This window comes from Parus major, chromosome 2, assembly GCF_001522545.3.
Source record: "Parus major isolate Abel chromosome 2, Parus_major1.1, whole genome shotgun sequence".
Classification (NCBI taxonomy): domain Eukaryota; kingdom Metazoa; phylum Chordata; class Aves; order Passeriformes; family Paridae; genus Parus; species Parus major.
In genome coordinates, this window is record NC_031769.1 from 131,482,580 (window position 1) to 131,502,846 (window position 20,267).

Genomic DNA, 20,267 nt, shown 5'->3' on the forward strand with positions numbered 1-20,267 from the left:
ATAAAAGATAGGGTGTTTCTAGAGACAATATAGCATTTCTTAAGGTGCAGAAAAGAAAAACAAATGAAAAGTCTTTGCATGCTTGCAGCTATCACTGTTTGGCAGCCTAAGGAAAAAAAAAAAAAAGAGGCATAAAGGAATGTTGTTCTTATGGTTGCAAATTAGAATATCATATTATCTTGAAGAACAAAGTAATTAACAATAAGGATTCTACCAATTGGCTTATTTGATTTACTATTTCCAAACTCCTGGGGCTGAAATTAAATTAATAGTTTAAACCCCAGGTGAAAAAGGGAGAAAATTGGGTCTCTCTGCACAGAAAAGTTGTTTTTCTTTTTTCCCTTTCACTGTCATGGTTGTTCATTTGTTTTGTTGCCATGCAATTTTTGTGCAGTACTGTGCAGAATCAAAGGCTTTGCCATCTGCTTTGGTATTTTTTATTTTTGCTTTCTGTTTGGTGGAGATTATGATAAATCTTTTTAGCGTTATTAGTTGTAATGGGAGTAGATTTATCTGTGCTTGCTAATTTTGCATGAAATAGAGCATGAAATAATATTTTTCCGTGAAAAAGTACTATGATTACACAAAAGAAAATCTTTACAATTCATTAATTAGGCCAATAGACAAGTATAACTGTGCCCATGTATAGTGATGGAATAATAATGCCCACTGTAACTGTGCTTCATATGTGAATTAATAATGACAAGAAAGAAAAATAATATGAAAATGAAGTAATGAATATACTTTTAATAGTATTTTTTATCTACTACTACTGAGAGAAAGTAAAACACTAAAAATACTTGTTGGTCTTGGATAAAAATTGAAATGATTGAAGTAGTGGAAAAACAAGACATTTCTTGTATCAAACTTTCAGTTTGAGCTAAACTTCTTTTCCAGTATTACTCTTATAGTAGAGTTTTAGCTGTTTTTCTCAGTACTCAGATGTGATTCTCATTGTGTTTAGATAACTATGTGTAGTTGTCTATATCTGTCAAATCAAGATTGAAAGATAATTCTAGATATTTACAAATTGGATTCAGTAAAATAGATAATGTTATTAAATATTAGACATCCATTTTGATAAACGATATGTCCAAATAAATATTTTCCAGCAAAGTTTTCTGTCATTTTTTACATTAAATATGAGTGTAATCATAATACTTTCATAGCATTTTTAAAATATATCAGCAAATGAAAAGTATTACTGAAATATTTTTCATTAAAATACTATTCACTGTATTTTCCATTAACATCATTTCCATAGCATCCAGTAACTTGGCAACCATCCAAAGATGGAGATCGTCTCATTGGTCGGATTTTGTTAAATAAACGACTAAAAGATGGAAGTGTGCCTAGAGATTCAGGAGCAATGCTTGGATTGAAGGTTGGTGATGAACAATTTTTGAAATTAACAACTCTCAGTTAAACTAGCTATTTTTACAACTAAAGTATTCTCATATTATATAGTGTATGCATACCAATATTGATAATGCCTTATCATTCTCAAAATTACAATATTGATATTTTATAGTCATTTACCTAGAGTAATTTTGCAGTGTCCTTGGCCGAACTGAAATTTGTATTTTTCTGAAAGACTAGACATGTTTTCACAAGTTTTCTGAGAATGTCTTCTTAGAAAAGTACTAATTGCACCCTTGCTAGGCAAGCCAAGTCCAGTCTGTCTTCTTCAGTATGGAGCTTTGCACCATGGTATAACCTCTATTTCCCAAGAAAGAGAAGAAAAGGGAAAAACAAATTATCTCTCTTGAGGACCTGGGGGACATCTGTGAGTTAACGACATTTTAGTCCAGATCAGAGTATGCCAATGGGACTTCATATTTTTGAATTTTTTTCTCCTCTGATTGTTTGATTTGCCACATTTTAAAAAACACTGAATGTGAAATAGTTATATATTTTTGGTTTTTATCGCAATTTTTTTTAAAATGTATTAACCTTTTTTTCATGATGCAGTGCTCTTTAGACACATTATGAACTATTTCTATCTCATATATTGATCTCAGTTTTGTGTGGTATTATTATTTGCAGTTCCAGAAATACTAGGACAAGCATGAGAACAAACTGTGAACAGTGAAAGAAACAAACACGTATTTATTTTCATTCCAAATCCTTGCAGTGAGACATTATTAAGTTTAAATTTTCCATTCTCTATTTAGCATGACTCTTACTTCACCTCAGGTATACAGATGAGTTTATAGTCACACCCTATGAGTAAGGATTAAATCAGTGTGGTTTTGTATTACATATACTAACAAGTTTTGGAAATATTTGAAATTTTTATTTAATTAATAAATTATTTTATTTTAAGTCAATGGAGAAGCCAGTTGAACATCAAGTTTTATATGTTTGTTTTTGTCTTTTTGTCAGAAAATGCAAGAGAAGAGATTAACAGTGCCGTTAGGAAGCACTTTTTGTTTAAACATCTCTGTTAAAATTTCTAAAATCTTACATGATAAAGATGAACTCTTGAGTGAAATTGAGTTCAGATTAAAGAGTAACTACTTTTTGCTCTCAATAGAGTAAATAGAGTAAAAAGAGTGATTTCCAACAGTTATCCCTTGCCTGAATTTTCAACTATTTACATATTGAAAGTAAATTAAACTGGATTTAGTATTGCAAATTTTAAATCCCAGTATGAAAACTGTTAAGAGACCTTAAGAATTTGAAGATTATTAAGTTTTGACTGTTTCTGACATGTAAGTCTGATTCTAAGATAAATATTAAGGTCAAACCTGTTTAAGTTCCCTGTAGAAAAATTTTCAGTGTGACAAGTGTTTTCATGTGATTTTCCAAGCCAAAGGGAATTTCATTGCTTAGTGTGAGCAACCTGAGTTCTGTTATATTAATATATCTTTTTCCAGTTAAACAAATAGTGAAGTGGGCAATCTTGCAATATTGCAAAAAAAAATGACCAATACCTTTTATAGTTTTGGATGGTAATTTATAATATGAATTACTATACATATATTTATTTGTTAATTAAAAGATTTAGGATTCTCTATTTCCATTGTTTTTCAGTTGTACAAATTGCCAAAATAGCTACAAAAATAACTTGTCATAGCCAAACTTCAATGGTGTTTTTTTCAAGTGTGTATGTATTACCTGGAGTACATAAAACCCAAAGAAAAAGCGTAATTCTTCTTTTTTCAGAACACTTAAATAATTTAAAGTAATTTTCATACTATGAAAATACTTCCTATTTGAAACAGGTAGTAGGAGGAAAGATGACTGAATCAGGTCGACTCTGCGCATTTATCACCAAAGTTAAAAAAGGAAGCTTAGCTGATACAGTGGGGCATCTTAGACCAGGTATGTATCTGCTATAGATCTCTACTGCTGAGTTGCTTTTCTGAAGGTGATAACAAGTGAGCAAGTTTAATTCCGTGTGAAATTATATTAAATAGATGTGATCAAATACTGCAGAATTCAACATAACGCTGTTACTAGATGGTTGCTTTTGTGAAATATATATTCTCATGCTGTTCAAAAAATATTTCAAGATTTTTACTCATTTTTGTGCTCAAAGTAATAGTCTGTTGATGTCCTCCCCAGTCATTTTGTGGTGTATATTTTGTTCAGAGCAAGCCAAGCAATTACAAATGTATGAGCAGAGCCACCTTGGCTAGGAAGCTCCTTCTGTTCCAAAATGCAAATCATAGATTGATAGACTGGAGAATGTTCAAGAAATATTAGCTACTAACATAAGAACTGTCTGAACTGTAGATACTATGCTTGTAAAACTACATGGATCTCCAAAACAGTAAGTTGATGAGCTCTGATGTTTTAGATATGAATTTTTTAAAGAGCATGTTGGTATTTCTGTAAGCCACAGCTGCCAAAGCGAGTAAGAGCAACATCTAACTCAATAGGGGTCCTATTATTGTTTCAAAGAACTTTAGGTATTTGAAACTGAGCTGCACAAAACCTTTAATACTCAGGATTTTCCTGCATGAAGGCCTCCAAACTTGTTCTATCACCATCCAAAAACCTGACAGTAGAATGGCTTAAATTGTTATTGTAAGTGCTGTCCACAGCAAACTTCCTAAGCAGAGTGTTATTGACTTACAGGTGATGAAGTCTTAGAATGGAATGGAAGGATACTACAAGGAGCCACCTTTGAGGAGGTGTATAATATTATCTTAGAATCCAAACCTGAGCCACAAGTAGAGCTAGTAGTTTCAAGACCAATAGGGTAAGTAACTTCATATGTTTTTTATATTAAATACGATAAAATTGTTCACTTTTAGGATGTAGTATATCAAACATTCATTAACATTGTAAACAGAAAATCTTATGCAATATTCTGTAAACCAAAAGTGTATCTAAAATGATACATCATGCCAGTGAGTAAAAAGAGCTGGTGTGAAATTATGTATTCTTGAAGACTCATGTATCATCTGCTATTATGGTTAAAAATAAGTTCCCTTCCCTGGCTTTTCAGTTGGTGAGAGAGACTATATTGGCTCTGAAACTGTGCTTATATTTGTTGTAATTCTTGACTGTTGATTTTTATTTCTCCATTCCTATTTTCTGTAGTACATACATAAAATTATGAGCTCATATTTGGTCTATGAACTGATGATGAACTCAATTTATTGAAAGTCTGCAATGTAGAATTTTGTGTGAAATATAGTATGCTAATGAAAAAAATCAATATGCTTTGGAAAGTCTCAAATCCACATTCAAATCTTCTTAATCTATTGAACTATTAAATTATTCTTTGTTATCTAATACAGAACACATCTGAATGAATAGTTAGAACTGTGTGGGACTTTTTCTTTGGCTCTGTACATTGCCCATTTTTATTAACCTTCAAACCTACCTCTCAATGTCTAAACTTAATTTTTTCTTGCATAGCAGTAGTTGCTTTGTTGTATTGGACTGGGAGTACTTCCCCTTCTTCAACTGTTCTTTTTCTTCCAAGTTCCTACACCCTAAAGCCATATATGCATCATGTTTTTAATTCTCCATTGGAAGTTTCATATATGCTCACATCAGGGTTATGAAGAGGGGAATGATTATCACCGATTTTGAAGATATTTACAACTATTAAGTATTTTCTTTTTTCCCCCAGAATTTATTGTGATATACAGGACACAACTGGGCAGGGTGATAGGTAATGTCATCTAGATTCCCTTTTCCATGTTAGGTTGGACCAGATGATCTTTCAAGGTCACTTCTAAACCGGACAGTTTTAGGATTCTATAATTACCTTTTAATAAATATATTTTTCCCTTTATTTTGTATAAGATGCACCTTAATATAAGAAAACATGACTAAAAATTAAGAAATACTAAAAAAATCTAGAACAATATCATCTGAGAATGACATTTCAGTGAGGATGAAGTTTCAGCTATAACAGGAACTTACTGTATTGATCAGGAACTTAAGGTGTAGGAACTTAATTGGGATGGGAATTTTAAACAAACTTGATAACAACAACAACAAAAAAAAAGCTTTCTCTTGTCCGTGACATGAGAGGTTATCTCCTGCATACATATGGAAGTGCAATTCCTTTAGGGTAAAGATTGTATCATCTTTCCTACCATTAAAAACCTTTGCAAAACTTGGGAGGTGTGGGTATAATGGTAATGCTAAGGGACAGACTACATTACTTGTCTCAGAAAAGGTCTCAAATTAAATTCATACACAGATCTTTCCTAGTATCTCTCAGACAGAAGTTTATAGCAAAAGTTTCAAGGAACAAATCACTCATGTCTTGAAAATACACACTTTTTAAATCTTTCTGCATTCTCTTCATTGTGTAAAATCTCTTGTATTATTTCCTGTGCTTTTATATTTGCTGTCTCTTGTTCAGCTTCCTTATCATCATGTCTTCCGTTATGTTGCTGTCACTCGAGCAGCTCATTCAGAATTCCTTAAACAAGGTGGTGTGGGCTCTCAAGATGCCTTCTCCTGTATTAACCACTTGCCTCATTGTCTGAAGAGCTGAGCTAGACCACTGATAAAAGAGTTCAGTGTATTTGATTCCCAGAGTGATTTTGCAGTAGATGTAAAAGAGTCTCAGTGATGAACACTTACCTACTCGTAAAAGTGGGAGGTTTTAGATTCTGGTTAGGTGTGTGTAACTCTTTGGAGTTTAATATTAACTGAATAATGTCAGAAATGTTTTTCATGAGGTTGGAGCTGATGAACTGGAAAGACTATACTACTTTTTTCTGTTTAGAAGATTCCAGTTCATAATCAAATGGACAATAAAAATTAATAGCCTATGCTTGTCCATGGAACCATAACTTCATAGGATTTTGTTCTGCTCTGGAAAATAAAGTTTCAGTGTATGTACAATATTTGAAAGTTTTTATTTTCTAGATATCAGAAGTAATATTTTTTTATTAGGATTATCGATGCCCAGTTGAAGGATTTTGCTTTTGTATTGAGATAAACCTTATTATTTATAAGGAGAATTTCTTGATGGTTTCATGGCAACACTTCAAATTGTGCAAGAAATCTTCAGTTACCAGCAATTAACTTAGCTGAGAACCTGTTGTCACATCCTGATATTCTGAGAACAAAACCAAAATCCAATAAATATTATTAGTTTTTCTGTTTATTATGGGCTGAGTGCTATGAAAACTGAAGACGAAAAGCTAAGCTGACAAGGCAGATAAAATTGAAAGCCATTCTAAAAAAATCCCAACAAAACAAAACATAACAGTTTGTAATGCAATGTACCACTTTTTACATCTCAAAATAAAAATTGATGGCCAAGTTGCTAATCAGTGTGAGCTGGCTGTCACTTATACACAGGAACTTAGCTATTTTCTGCCTTCTAATTCTCAGAAATTGATAACTTAAAATGCATGTTATTTTAATGGTTTTTTCACTTTTGAATTTTGAAGAAATAATACACTGTGTTTAATAGTTGCTCTATGCAACCTGTTTGCAGTGGAACATATCTTATTATGCAGAGTCCTTATGAAACTAATTTTACTTCTCCTCCATCTGTTTATCTCCATGCGAGTTCCTTGTTAGAAATACCATTCACAGTACCATGAAATGTGGGGATCTGTATGCTTTAGGAACATAAAGGATAATGTTCAAAGCTCTCAAGTTTATTTTTTCAGCTATCTATAGAAAACTCGTACTCATGCTGTTTAGAATGGTTTATGTATTATATATCTTTTTTTCAAGGTTTTCTTTTCAGACTAACATGGTAGAAGAAAGTTTTTGTATTTATGACTTAAGCTCAACAGTATACTTTTGAGTCAATTACTAGGCGAGTATTGGATCCTGTCATAAATTCTCCTTATATCAAATATGCAAACTTAAATATTGGCTTCTTCGCTAGTGCTTGTGAGTTTCTCACAAGTTTTGGGTACTAACAACAGAGATTTTTTTATTGTCTGTCGTGGGCACTTAGAGCAGTTTCATGCCTTCTGATTTATTTCAATTATTGGATACTGTGCTTCAACTCACTTGGAAAGATTCCTCAGTCTGCTTAGTGAGCTGTCTTTCTAGTGAGTCTTGAAGAATGTTTGGAAAATATATACTAAAGGTATTGTGGAAAAACTTTCCTAAAGGAAATAAGTTATTTATATATCATACTGACTCTACTTGTATGAGACAGTAGAACATTTTTCATTTCCCCTTCCTTTTCATTTACCTTTGTGATGGGTTGACCTTGACTGAGCCCCAAAGACTTGCTCTCTCCACTTCCCTCCTCAGAACGGCTGCAGGACAAAATAAGATAAAAAAGCTTATGGACTTTTCAGCAGTTACCATCGTGGGCAAAACAAACTTGAGGAAGATTAATTTGTTAGAAATTAACTAGAGCAGAATAGTGAGAAATGAAACCAAAACTGAAGCGTCCTTATCCTTACCTCTCTCCTTCCCAGGCTCAAATCTACTCATTTTTCCCTGTTTTTTCTGCCTCCCTCTCCATCAAGCAGTCCATGGCATGGGGAAAGGGAGTTGCAGCCAGTCCTCCTCCTCCACCTTCTTCCCTGACCTTGCTGTATGCAACAGCATTTTCCTCGTGGCTTTTTATTCTCATTGTTTTCACTCCCAGCTGCTGCACAGTAGTTTCATCCTTTATTAAATATGTTATCACAGAGGCACCCAAGGAGCCAGCATGGTGCAGCCCCAGCCTCTCCTCACCATGGCCACCCCTCAGGACTGGCTGTGGCCTTGGAGAAACCAACTGCACTGAAACACACTACACAATTGTAAATATTAGTATTATTGTGATTCAGAACTGAATCTCTTCATCTTGGTTTTGCTCAAATAGCTCTGAAATTATTAGCATATTGATAGTTTTTATTAGCATACAGTAATGTTTGCCCCTCAGAGGAAGAATATGTTCCTTTGCCTGGGGGGATGTGATTGAGTGCTTTAAAATTAACTGGCTCTGCACACAATTTAATGCAGGTGTTGCGACATGTCTTATATAGGAAAGAAGGCAATTTTGCCAAATGAACATTTTATTTAGTTATGGAAAACCAAAGATTAAATTGGTTGATTTAAATTGGTTGAATTTGTGGTTCAAGGATAGTAAAGAATATACTGGGATAACCATGATTGGCAGTCAAGTATGTTTGAGTGAGGGTCCAGTAAATTTAATTAATGTACAATGTTATCATAAAATCTACTACTCACACTTTTAGTCTACCTTTAACTCTGAGATTGTTCTTTTATTTACTGAGTTGTTTTATTTGTGACTGTGCAGCCTGTCTCCTGCATCCACCAAATCTGTTCTGTAGGATTTAATTTGACACTGAAATTTTTTATACTGGATAACGAATAATCATCCCAGTGGCTGAAGATAGCCAGCATATCATGAACCATTCCTGAGGCATTCCAGGGTGGATTGGGAAGTGTTATAGTGTAACTGAAATTTAAATATGCTTGTTAGATAAAGGATCAGCTTGTCTTAATTTTCCTGATTTCAGGGACATTCCCAGAATACCTGACAGCACACATGCACAGCTGGAGTCCAGTAAGTTTCAATTGTGGGGTAGGAAAGTCTTCTCTCTCTTTTATGTAAGCACAAAGAGAATGAACAATGTCCTCTGCAGTCAGTATAGGTCTTGTCATTTTGTCTGTATTTGTCTCAATATGTCATATTACTGTATTACCTATCTACTTTGTACAATAATAAACTATCAAAAGTCAGGATATTGTGATTTAGGTTCAACATTGGTTATAAGCTTAGATGAGTTTCAATTAAAGAAAGTGTAATTCATACTAATATATGAGAATATTAGTATCAATTTTTAATTTCTCTTGCTTTGCATTTCACTTGCATCTTATAAACTAAAAATGGGAAATGTTTGTTGACAGCCTGAGTGATAGCTACTTTGAACTCAGAATACCCTTACTTTATTAGAGCTACTCAGTGCTACTTAAATTGACTAAACTCATATATCATGTAAGGAAAAATAACTTGTTCTTTGGCTTAGATCTGATAAGATGGATTTCAGCCTGAAGTAATTTTTATCATTGTTTTGTAACACTATTATAATAAAAGCCATGAATAAATGAAACTACTTAAGCTTGATTATAATAATATGAAAAACTCTTTTACTTTACTCCTAAAATTTACTTTTTACTCATTACCCAATTCTTAAAATTCATTTTATGTTTTGTGAGATGTGGATTGTCTTTCGTATTTATAAAATACTTTACTTTTCCTCTATGTTTTATATGTCAAAACTTGTCCTCTGACCATTTTCAGACCTTGTAGATTTTAAAGAAAATGCACAAAAAGTATATTCATATTTTTGTAAAAGTCTAATTAAAAATTATTCTGATTGTACAAGATAATAAGTCAGAAGACTGAATTCATTTGACCACAGTAAAGTGTTTATTTTAGGGCCTTCAGCTTACTGATAATTACAATCAGAAATATTTGAATAATCTATATACCATTCTATAAATAAAAGCTCCTGATTGCATCTGAGCACCAAAAGATTAAGTACCATTATTTGGTAATTTTAAATAGAGTAAAAAGAGTTGTATTTACCATAGCTTTACTGCATGTTTGGTTACATTTCTACAATGTCTATTTTAAAAATGTTGAAATATATGCATAACTACTACTATTTATAAAATATTTTTTGTTTATAATTGCAGGTTCTAGTTCATTTGAATCTCAAAAAATGGACCGACCTTCTATTTCAGTGACTTCTCCTATGAGTCCCGGCATGTTAAGGGATGTCCCACAGTTCTTGTCTGGACAACTTTCAGTATGTAAACATTTCATTGATATTAATGTTGTGCTTTTTGCAGCAGATAGAACTCTTACTGTAGTGCTAACTGCCTATAATAGAAATTTCTTGTTAAACTAGCTACCTTTTTTGTTTAATGCCATACATCTCAGCCTAGGCAGGAACAGAATTTCATAATCATATTCCATTTTATTAGCTTTTGGAAATTTTACTTGAGTTTAATTTGGTATATACATGTATATTTATCTGGTAAGCTAGACCGGTAGAGTCAAATTTTTGGAAAGATCTAATCTCATCCTCCAGTTATATTTGTGCTGTTGAGTGTAAACATTTTATCAACTGTCACACTTACATGTAGAGTTGGTAGATTTTATTACCTATGTGCTTGGATGTTATGACTGCTTATTTTTTATGCACTAACTTTCATATGTAACTTCCCCAGATATCCCTCTGACATTTTACTCATGTTGTGTTCTTTGTACTGCTGTTATGCACTTTTGTTCTTCACTCTCACTGAGAAGAAAGTTCATGATGTGAATTTTAAAGGGTACTTTTTTTGTAATAAACTGAAGAAGTTGGGTTTTGTGCACCTTTCCATGTTATTTACAATTCCAAAGTGTGATTTTTCAAAAGTGCTCAGCTGTGGCCTGGCATATTGAAAAGGAAAGGCAAGTGGAGTGGAAGCAGTGCAAAACTGGTGTTAAACAAGTTTGGAAATGTCACATTCATGTTACATCCAAGTTGTGTATGTTGAGTGTACCATAAAAATATGCATAAAAGCCAGGCAGACTGTTTCTAGATCTCACAGAAATGGTTTATGGTATTGATAGAGGAGGTGGAGAATATTTTTGTCTCTTCAGTGGCCATGTTGGCTCCATTTTGCAGTGCATGAGACATTATTTGTTTTTGCTCATCAGAACAACCATTTACAATATATAATTTTTTATTTTCTGTAGTTGTTGTACTTAACAACTTTGAAAGATTCAATCCTTTGGAGAAATGAAAAACTAAAAATCTTGATTGTAGAATACAGTGTGCTTTGCAAAAATACAATGACAAGGGAACAGGAACTGTCAAAATACACAGACCAAAGTTTCTAAACACCCTCTTATTTTTACAAGACAGTAAAGATTTTTAATAGAGGAGACACGGAAGAAAGAAATTTCTTTTGTCTAAACTTCATAAAAGATTAGGCTGTCAAAAAGTTGTGGTGTCTAGCTCCCAGCAGGAGATTCAAGAGCCTGAGTTAGCTGCTCAGGTGACCAGTGCACTTACACTATGGAATAATTGTCCAGATAGGAACCACATAGAAATGACTTGCTGACTTTCTCAGTTTCAGATCAAAATCATCATGAGTTTAAGATTAGGATTTTTTAGTGAAGTTGGTATGTCTTTTGATTTAGTGATTTGATTGGACACTGAAGTTTGAGGTATATAATCATAACATTGGAAAATTTTGAGGTATATTCTAATTTATTGAAAATAAATATTGAGAAATCCAAGGTTTTATTTCTCAGAATGGCATATAAAATTCAGTGTTAAACTCAAGGAGGCATAATTCCTATTTTTATTTATTTTTTGAATGATTTAATATATAACTGCTTATTCTAAAAGGTTTCTTTCCATCTAAGGAAACCAAATAATTCTAAGAGACATTAGAAAATCTTTCCTATTTTTTTAATACTTCCTTATGTACTTTTTGCAATTACATTGAATACTCCCTATTATATATTATCTGTGTTTCCCTCAGAGAGCAGCTGATATCTGTCTGAGAACACAAAGCTCCAGCTGAGTGAAACTGAAGTCAGAAATACTCTGTAATTCTCAAATAGTGCAATTTAGACATCTAAGATTAGTAGACAGTTCAAAAGTTTGGATGCTTGTCTGCCCAGCTAATGAAACATTGGATATAGCTGTATTTCATGTCAATCACTTTAAGGGCACAGTCCAGTTCCTGCTGCTGTTAGGTCAAGACTTGGGGAGGCAAGTACTAAACTTTTTGCTTTGTGAGCAAGGGTGGCTGTCATAGTGTGTGAAGATGCTCTGGATAGATGGCAACATGGGATCTAACTGGGCAAATTGCAGTGTATATGCTAATATGAATTTTTAGAAATAGAGGACTTTATGAGAATTGAAGTATTCTACAAGAACAGTGTTTTCAAAACAATCCATGTAATTTCTTTTTGATCTCATACTTTAAGATAGTTTCGAAAAATGAAAAATTTTGTGACATCAGATTTGGGTGTTTATGTTCTTTAAAGTAGTATGATAGATAGTTTTTCATTCACTTTTTAATATTTGGGTTTATAATTCTAAAATTTTTAGAAGTTTTGAAACTTTGGAAGTGTTAGTGAAAAAATCCTGTTTGTAAAGTTGGAGCTGTTTTGAAAACTTAGAATGGACTATGAGATTTTTTAATTTTGGACCTTTAACAAAGGTGAAGTATTAAGGTAAAACTGAACCTTAAAAATCTTGTCAAGGTACAAAAATTTTATTTTGAAAGCTACAGTGTGGTTGTGCTTCAGTATTTTGGTTTTCCATGTCTTAATCATCTCTTTTCTAACAGAACAGTTGATGGATCACATACTCATTCAATATAGTAAGGTAGAAATGAAAGGAAATACTAAATTCTGAATGTAATTGTGAATGTGCTCTTTTATGAGGAGTGCCTAGACAGGAGAATAACTACAGAATCCTGGCAATAAATGAGGACAGGATGCTGTTCTTTGTGGAAGTTATGGGTCAATGACATCCTGGGTGATGGTGGCTGAATTCAAGCAGGTGTGATGGATCTGAGGGAACAGATGAAAGGCAAGGTTTTGGAAGTGTTTTCCATATTTTCTGTGCCTTTGAACAGTAGCATGTAGTCCAGAAGGGTTGCTGTTAGTGCAGCTGTGGTAACTGTGACATGTAAGCAGTAAAATGCAATAGTTGTGGGCAGAAACACAGATTCAACAGTTTGGATGAAAGTCTGAAGTATTTGCATACTTGAATATAGGCGTATTCAGACAGTGCTCTAGATCCCTAAAGGATTTTTAGATATTAACAGCATTTTGGAATCTATTTCTTTATGTTTAGTATGCTTTTTGGCTGGTTTAGCTGCAGCAATGCCACTGTAGGACTCAGGGATGTTTTTCTCTCTGTTCAGCCTTCCATATTTTCCTCTGAATTGGCATTGGTCTGTGTAAGTGTTTTCTTTGTGGAGGTTACAGTGTCAGTCTAGCTGACTAATAGAATTGACCACAAAGTAAACTGTCCCACATAGACAAGAAATCTTCTTCACATTAATAATTATTCTGCCCAAATACATATTTAATTGAACAAATCATGTGCAACTACAGTAAACCATTGTGTGTTATAATGTACTAATATAATTTATCCATATTTTCTGTGTTTTATTTTATAGCACTTTTTATTCATGTTGTTTTTCAGGAGAGTATCTGACTGTTATTGCAATTACAGTTTTTTATTATTTGCTTTGTCTCATTCCTGTTTCTGTATTTTCTCACTGAGTTGTTTTTCCTTTAATATAATTTTGAAAAAGTCAAATGTATTCTTTCTATGTTGGTGCTCTTAGCTTAACTACTAAATTTTGGCTACATTTTCTATACTGAATGAAAAGTATAACTTGAAATGCTTTTCCAATAGTTAGGTTTAGGGAATAATAACATAAGACCACGTAAATGGGTACAAGTATAAAATCACAATATATAATTTTTGTACTGGTGGCAGTTCTAGCAGAAAAGGGATGTCATTTATAAAATTAATTTATTTCCCTGTACGCTTGAACCCAGAGCAACAATAGATGTTCCATTCATATTCAGTTTATAAAGCAATAAAAATAAAGTTATATAAATTATAGTTGTAATATATGCAGCATAATAGAAAGCCTTTATTGTACATTATGAAGGGCCTATATGTCAGCACATTAAGGGGATGACATCAAGAACAACACGTTACCCCTTTCACCTGTTATTTCATGCTGCCTCTCCCCTTTCACCTGTTATTTTTCCTTTTCTTCCTCCCCTTTATACCTCTATACAATCGAATTGCTGTTGCTCTAACATCAAAACCTGGAAAGTTCTAGGTAGTGCACACAATGCATTGATTTTCCTCTATTTCCAAGGCAGAAGATGACAGGTGAGGACCATTGGTACATGGTAGGAGAGATTCTGTACCTCTTAGGATCAATATCCTGTGGTAATTTATTTTCCCCTTGTAAAATGAAGCTGAAGCAAGCTGAAGATCTACTTTTATTGTGACTAGGTCACATTCTGACACCCTTAACACTGGGCTCTGCAGTCCTGCCCATGCAGAGTAGCAGGTAGAGTGCAGCTGCTGCACCTTGCAGAGTGCAGGGAGCACATCAGACAAAACCCGTGATCCAGACTATCAAATTTTCTTATATATCCTCTTTCTTTGATGTAAGAACAGATTACTTCACACATTTTATAGAACAGATTTCTCCAGCGTCTGTACATGCCAAATAAGTAAGGAGGGTGGCAGAAGCATCATCACAGTGCCTATTTCCATGCTTTGGGTACACTTCTAATGCAAGTGAATATTGAGTAGTAGTTTCTTTTTATCGTTTTGAATTAGATCAATAATCTCAGGAAAACTGAGCAGAGGTAAAGGAGATTCCAGTCTCTCAGATGGCTGTGATTGTTGTGACCTACTCTGTGCTCCTGTTCTCTCACTCACCAGCCCTTTGAGGTGCCCTTTTCCTGTCCATGCCCCACACTCTATACCAATTCTGTGCCACTCCATTAGCTGTTGCCCTGAGCTGAAGTTGGGAGTGGTTGTTTGGAATTTGCAGCTAGTCCAGGAATTTGTGCTGCCTGTACTCGATGTTATCTTGATGTAGCTATTGGAGGCCACAAGGTTGTATGTGGTTCAAAGGGTTACAGCACAAAAGTATGTTATAAATGCATCTATATATGCAGTTTGCTTAACTCTCTAGCTCCCATTTCATGCAAGGGTTCTGTGTTTATACCATATGTCATTTCTGTCATGATTGATAGCTAATTGAAATACATAATTGTATAGATTCTCCATGTAATGTTAATACCAGAGAGCACTAACTTTCTTTTAATTGTTTTCAAAGTATTTAGGCGGAATTTTCATAGACGTGACTCTTAAAGTTGCAAAAAAGAGAAAACCTTTTATTTTTCTTGCTTTCCTAAGTAACCAAAGCTGTCAGCGTGTGAATTGTACTTTTTTCTCTCTGAATATGCATGTGCAATCTCCCTGAAAGAGATGATCAACCTTAACTTATGTTTCCAGCCCCACTTTTAAATCACACTTTGCCTACCTGTTCTTTTTGTTACATGTTATTTCTAAATCTATTGTAAATGTTGTCTATAGACTTGCAGAGAGAAATCCTTGCTCCTGGGGAATCAGTAGTAAAATTCCTGCTGACTTCCCTAAGGCAAGAATTTCCACCAAAGGGTTTTGATATGATTTGATAACAGATTTGCAGATTTAATTTGTGCGTTGCATTAAAATACATTTTTTTAGATAAATATGTTGTTGGTGTAAAGTTGTGTTTAAAGTAATAGTTATGTGTCTTTGTTTTTACTTTTGGTCTTTTAGTTTCCAGCGTGTTGTCCTTTTTGGTTTTGTTTTATTGCTTTTTCTTTAATTTTGCTTACCAGAGCCAAAGCCTTAGTAGAAGAACAACGCCTTTTGTTCCTAGGGTTCAGGTAAAGACTTCGTCTGCCTGACAGAAACTAAAGTTGTGGGTTTTTCTTTTGTTTGTTATGGAAAATGCATAGTAGGAAAACGTTACATTATAGTCCGTTTTCCCATGTTTTGAGTGTGTTGCTTTAAACCATATTAACAATTTTCATGTCATCTTGTGAGCAGCTTGTAAAATTCTGCATGGGGGTTAAAATATTAAATAAAATTTAAAGAGACAAGTTTTTGTTTGCTGTCTGCCCAATATTAAACTTATACAGGTTTCAATGGCGATGCATCCCACATACAAAATTTGTGTATTGTTTAAGCAATAAATAATTTTGTGCTTGAGTTTATTATAAAAAGATGAATGTCTCTTTAAATGATACGTTATCATTACTTAACACATATTTTTTTGCATTTTCCACATAATAGTAGCGCCTTGAGTAGAGGATGGGCAAAAAATTTGTACCTTGTTTAAATAAACAAATTTCTTCTGTATGAGACTTGGTTCTTGCATTTTTAAGTACAACAAAATAACAAAACCTCTACTTGAATAAAAAGCGAATTCTCCCGTTGTCTTACTGAATTTATTTAGCATTGATATTTCATTTAGGTACAAGTTGTTTGCCTTTTTTCATTAGGAAGCTCCTAAGGTACTATAGATTTATGCAAAAGTAGGTTTTACTAATATGTTACAATGCTTATCTTGCTTTGCTGCATGTTTTTCATTTTTTTTTTTTTTTTGTAACTAGAATATTATCTGATTTTTCTTACAGAATATCTTTATGGAGATGTTAAACTTTTGTGTGGCAGCTTTATAAATGTTTTTCTTTGATTAATGACCAAGATGTAAAGGCTGATCTAAGTGATCAGAAAGAGATGACTGAATTTCATTATGAAATGGAAAAGAGATAATATATATACATATATATGTGTATATATATATATATACACATATATATGTGTATATATATATATATATATATTTATAAAGGGATTCTAATTAATATTGTAAATAAAACATCAAATATGACTCATATTTGATAAAGTAAATTTTTTTTCACAACATAGTATTCTCAAAAGTATTCCTTACAACTGCTTAAATATAAATTCAAAATTCAGGACTTCTAAAGAAGCATGAGATTATAAAATAATGCCGTGATTGTATGATTTAAAGTTAACATATTATGTGCTATTGACATAAACTGGCTGTGTATGAAAAATTTAAAACATCCTTTAACATAATCAAGAAAGTTGGATTCTGCTCATGATATGAAATCAGAGGGCTACAATTACAAGTTGTTATGTAGTTCATAGAGCTAAATATTGTATATGACATAAGTAGTTATTTAAACTTTATTTTCTTTTTACATATGTGATAAATAAATTAAAAAAATTATGTGAGAGTTGATTGTTCAATTTAAAAAGGAAATCACTGCCTGAAACCTGCATGTTTCATGAAAGACCGTAATGTAGAAATAACATGTAGTAGTTCCTTATTTTAATCCCATTATACAACATAAGGATGTAGACATAAAAATTGTCTATTCTACTTAGACTAATATCCTCTAATGAAAAAAAAAAACAAAAAAACCCCTTAAAACCTTGTTCAAATGATTGTGGTGGTTGAGAAAAGAAAAGAAGTGTCATATTTGCTATAAAATATCTAACAAGATGTGAAAACGTTTAAGGCTTACTCACTTGGATGTAAGTATTGGATGCATTGTTTTTTGTATTGTAGGTGAGCATTGTCCTTAGCCCAATTTTGTCTCTACACAATCAGTGCCTGTGGGGTCCTTGTGGACTTGTCTAACAGGTTTTTTTGCAGAGCCTAGTAACAGTCAACACTAAACATAAGAGTTTTGACAAGAGCTCCTGAAGAACTCAGAATTATGACCTTGGCAAAATCTTTACAACTAGTCTGAAACAAAAAGTCATCCATCTGCCCACTTTTCGTAGTGATAGTAGATAGTTTAAAATGATTAATATTAGGTATATTTACCATGCAGGCTGCAGAAAGAAGAGGAATTCTCCAATGGTCTTCAGACAAGGGTATTAGGAGCAGAACTCTGGTTACTTTTTTGGCATGACAAATTCGCTAAATCAGAGCTCTGAGCTGCTGTTTATCGCTGTCAGGAAGTATACATTTCATTGAGGGCTGTGTCTGTAGAACTCCTTACAAGAATGAGAATCTCCAAACATTCTATTTATTCTTATTTGTTTCATCACTCTAAACAGGAGATGCATATCTTTATTCTCGCTTGCAACTTCTTTACTTGTTAGTCTGAAACTGATCCTTTCTGGCACTAACTCCTCTTTCACACTTCCCTCCATGTCATTCCATTCATCCTCTAGCTCACTGGATGATTTCATAGATTCATCATTATTTTATTGGGAAGGAAAACACTGTTTCTTTCCTATCAAAATCCCTCTGAGCTTTTACTAATTTTACAGTACCTGTAAAAGTGTATCTCGATTTTCTGAACTTTTATATTCATTTTAGCATGCCAGTAATTTTCTAACTTGCAGAGTGATGCTTTATCAACCTTTGTAGGGAAAAATCTGTTCTTAAAATTCTGTTTTCTATGCAGTATCTCTTGTTTACTTGGCAAAGCATTCTTTTGAGCCAGAGTTGCCTCTGGGCTTTTTCTAACTTCAAAAATTTCAGCCATCCTTTTGGCTTTAATACAGAACATCAATGTATTTGATCATGTATAAAAATATGTACAAGGTGAAACTACTAAAAAAGAGATTTTAAAAGAAATATACATTAGGGCAGCCTAAATACTTCTATAATTTTCTGGCCTTTATATCCTACAAGATTTTCCATTTGACAGCCTTTTCTTGCAGTTGTTCAAGCATATCAGAAAACAGCTGAAGCAGAAAGCAATAGTAGTTTGATTTAGCAACCCTCAGTACTCAGGATTTTTAAGAGGTATGTTTAACAACATTCAAAACTGGCCTCAGCTATGCCAAAGACATCATCACCTCAGGGTACTTTCAGCATCTACATAAGCGTAAGTCCAATAAAATGATTACTGCAAGTATTTTTAAAAATAAACAGATTTTTTTTTCAAACAGCAGATACTATTGGTGTATCTTTTGTTTCAGAATAATGTGGTAAAGAAAAGTAGTATATAATTTAAAATACTAATAAACATAATAAGCATCTATGTAGGTTACATGAAAAATTATAATGAGCAACAGAAGAAAAAAAAAAAAAAAAAGCCTGGCCAGCTGTCTTTAAAAGCCAGTGATATTTGAGTAGGTTGTGGTAGTGAAAATCAGCTGTAGGGCAGATGGTCTGTCCCAGTGGCACAAGTTTTATCTCTTTTTCATTAAATTCATGAAGTAACCCTTATATAACAAAGAAAAAACTGTAGCATAGGATTTCAAACTTCAAATATTCTTTGTTTCTAAATCTAAGTTATGACTGAAGATATGTTTTGTCTCTGTATGCTGTACATAGAACTACATTAGAATTGCATAGTTGAGCAAACAGTCAAACATTCATGAGACAGGAGTATAGGAAGTGCAACAATAATATTATCTAGATTTTTCTTAACTTTTCTTTGATTCCCTTACACATATGTATTAGAGTAGGGGTTCTTATACTAACTTCAAATAAGTTTGAGGTGCCTTGAGGAAGAGCTTTCTCTTGTACAGTTGAAGGAAAGACCGAAATACCTCAATTCCTGCAGTGAGAGATCAAGCCAAAGAAAAGACACCTAAGCCCATTAACTCTGTTTGAAACTAAGGCTACTCCAGAGGGTGAGTTTATTCTCCAGGGAAGGCACCTTCTACTGAGACTACAGAGAACCAGCTTTTCCCATTCTGTGATTCTGTGAAACAGGAATGCCAGCTAGATATACTAGATACCTGCATCCTCACTTCTCACAATGTAACACCAGCAGTCAGCTTTTATATGCTGTTGTCTGTGTAGGAAGTTTATCCCAGAAACAGGACATATGCTGTTTAAATGTTGTTTAGACTGAAGAGGTTGAACCTGTGTATCAAAATAATGCCTTTACCATCAAGCTATTCCATATCTCATTCTCTGGTGTACGAAGTCTCATCTGAAGCTGAGATACTGTTTGGCTGGGAATAGTAGTGTGTGATGTTATCAAAGCATGCTTAAGTAGAGCATAGCAGGCTCCAGACCTGATACCCTACATGAGTACTGCCCTTGTATTAGACCATTACTGGTTAAATCCCAGAAAGAATGAAACTGGTCCAACCCACATTTCTGTTTCCTCCAACCATCTGAGTGCAGAAGAGTTCCTGTTTCCTGCCCTCGGTGGCAGTTCTTCCTTCCAGGCAGCCTGTCTCAAGGAGTGCAGCAGATGCACCCCTCTGTGAATAACAAACCATCTCAGTGTCAGG

The 20,267-nt window shown here is 33.5% G+C and overlaps 1 protein-coding gene across 44 annotated transcripts in view; it reads left to right on the forward strand.

The window, feature by feature from the left end:
- RIMS2 (regulating synaptic membrane exocytosis 2) overlaps window positions 1-20,267 on the forward strand; it is a 443,102-nt gene that overhangs the window by 228,698 nt on the left and 194,137 nt on the right. For 25 of the 44 annotated variants that reach the window (XM_033512411.1, XM_033512408.1, XM_015618871.2 and 22 more), the window contains 5 exons: window positions 1,265-1,384; window positions 3,228-3,327; window positions 4,087-4,210; window positions 8,928-8,974; window positions 10,111-10,223. In XM_033512411.1, the coding sequence (XP_033368302.1) occupies window positions 1,265-1,384; window positions 3,228-3,327; window positions 4,087-4,210; window positions 8,928-8,974; window positions 10,111-10,223 (504 nt within the window). Of the gene's footprint in view, window positions 1-1,264; window positions 1,385-3,227; window positions 3,328-4,086; window positions 4,211-8,927; window positions 8,975-10,110; window positions 10,224-15,859; window positions 15,908-20,267 lie in introns of all 44 variants that reach the window. The other 19 variants (XM_033512391.1, XM_033512377.1, XM_033512376.1 and 16 more) reach the window with 1 other exon arrangement.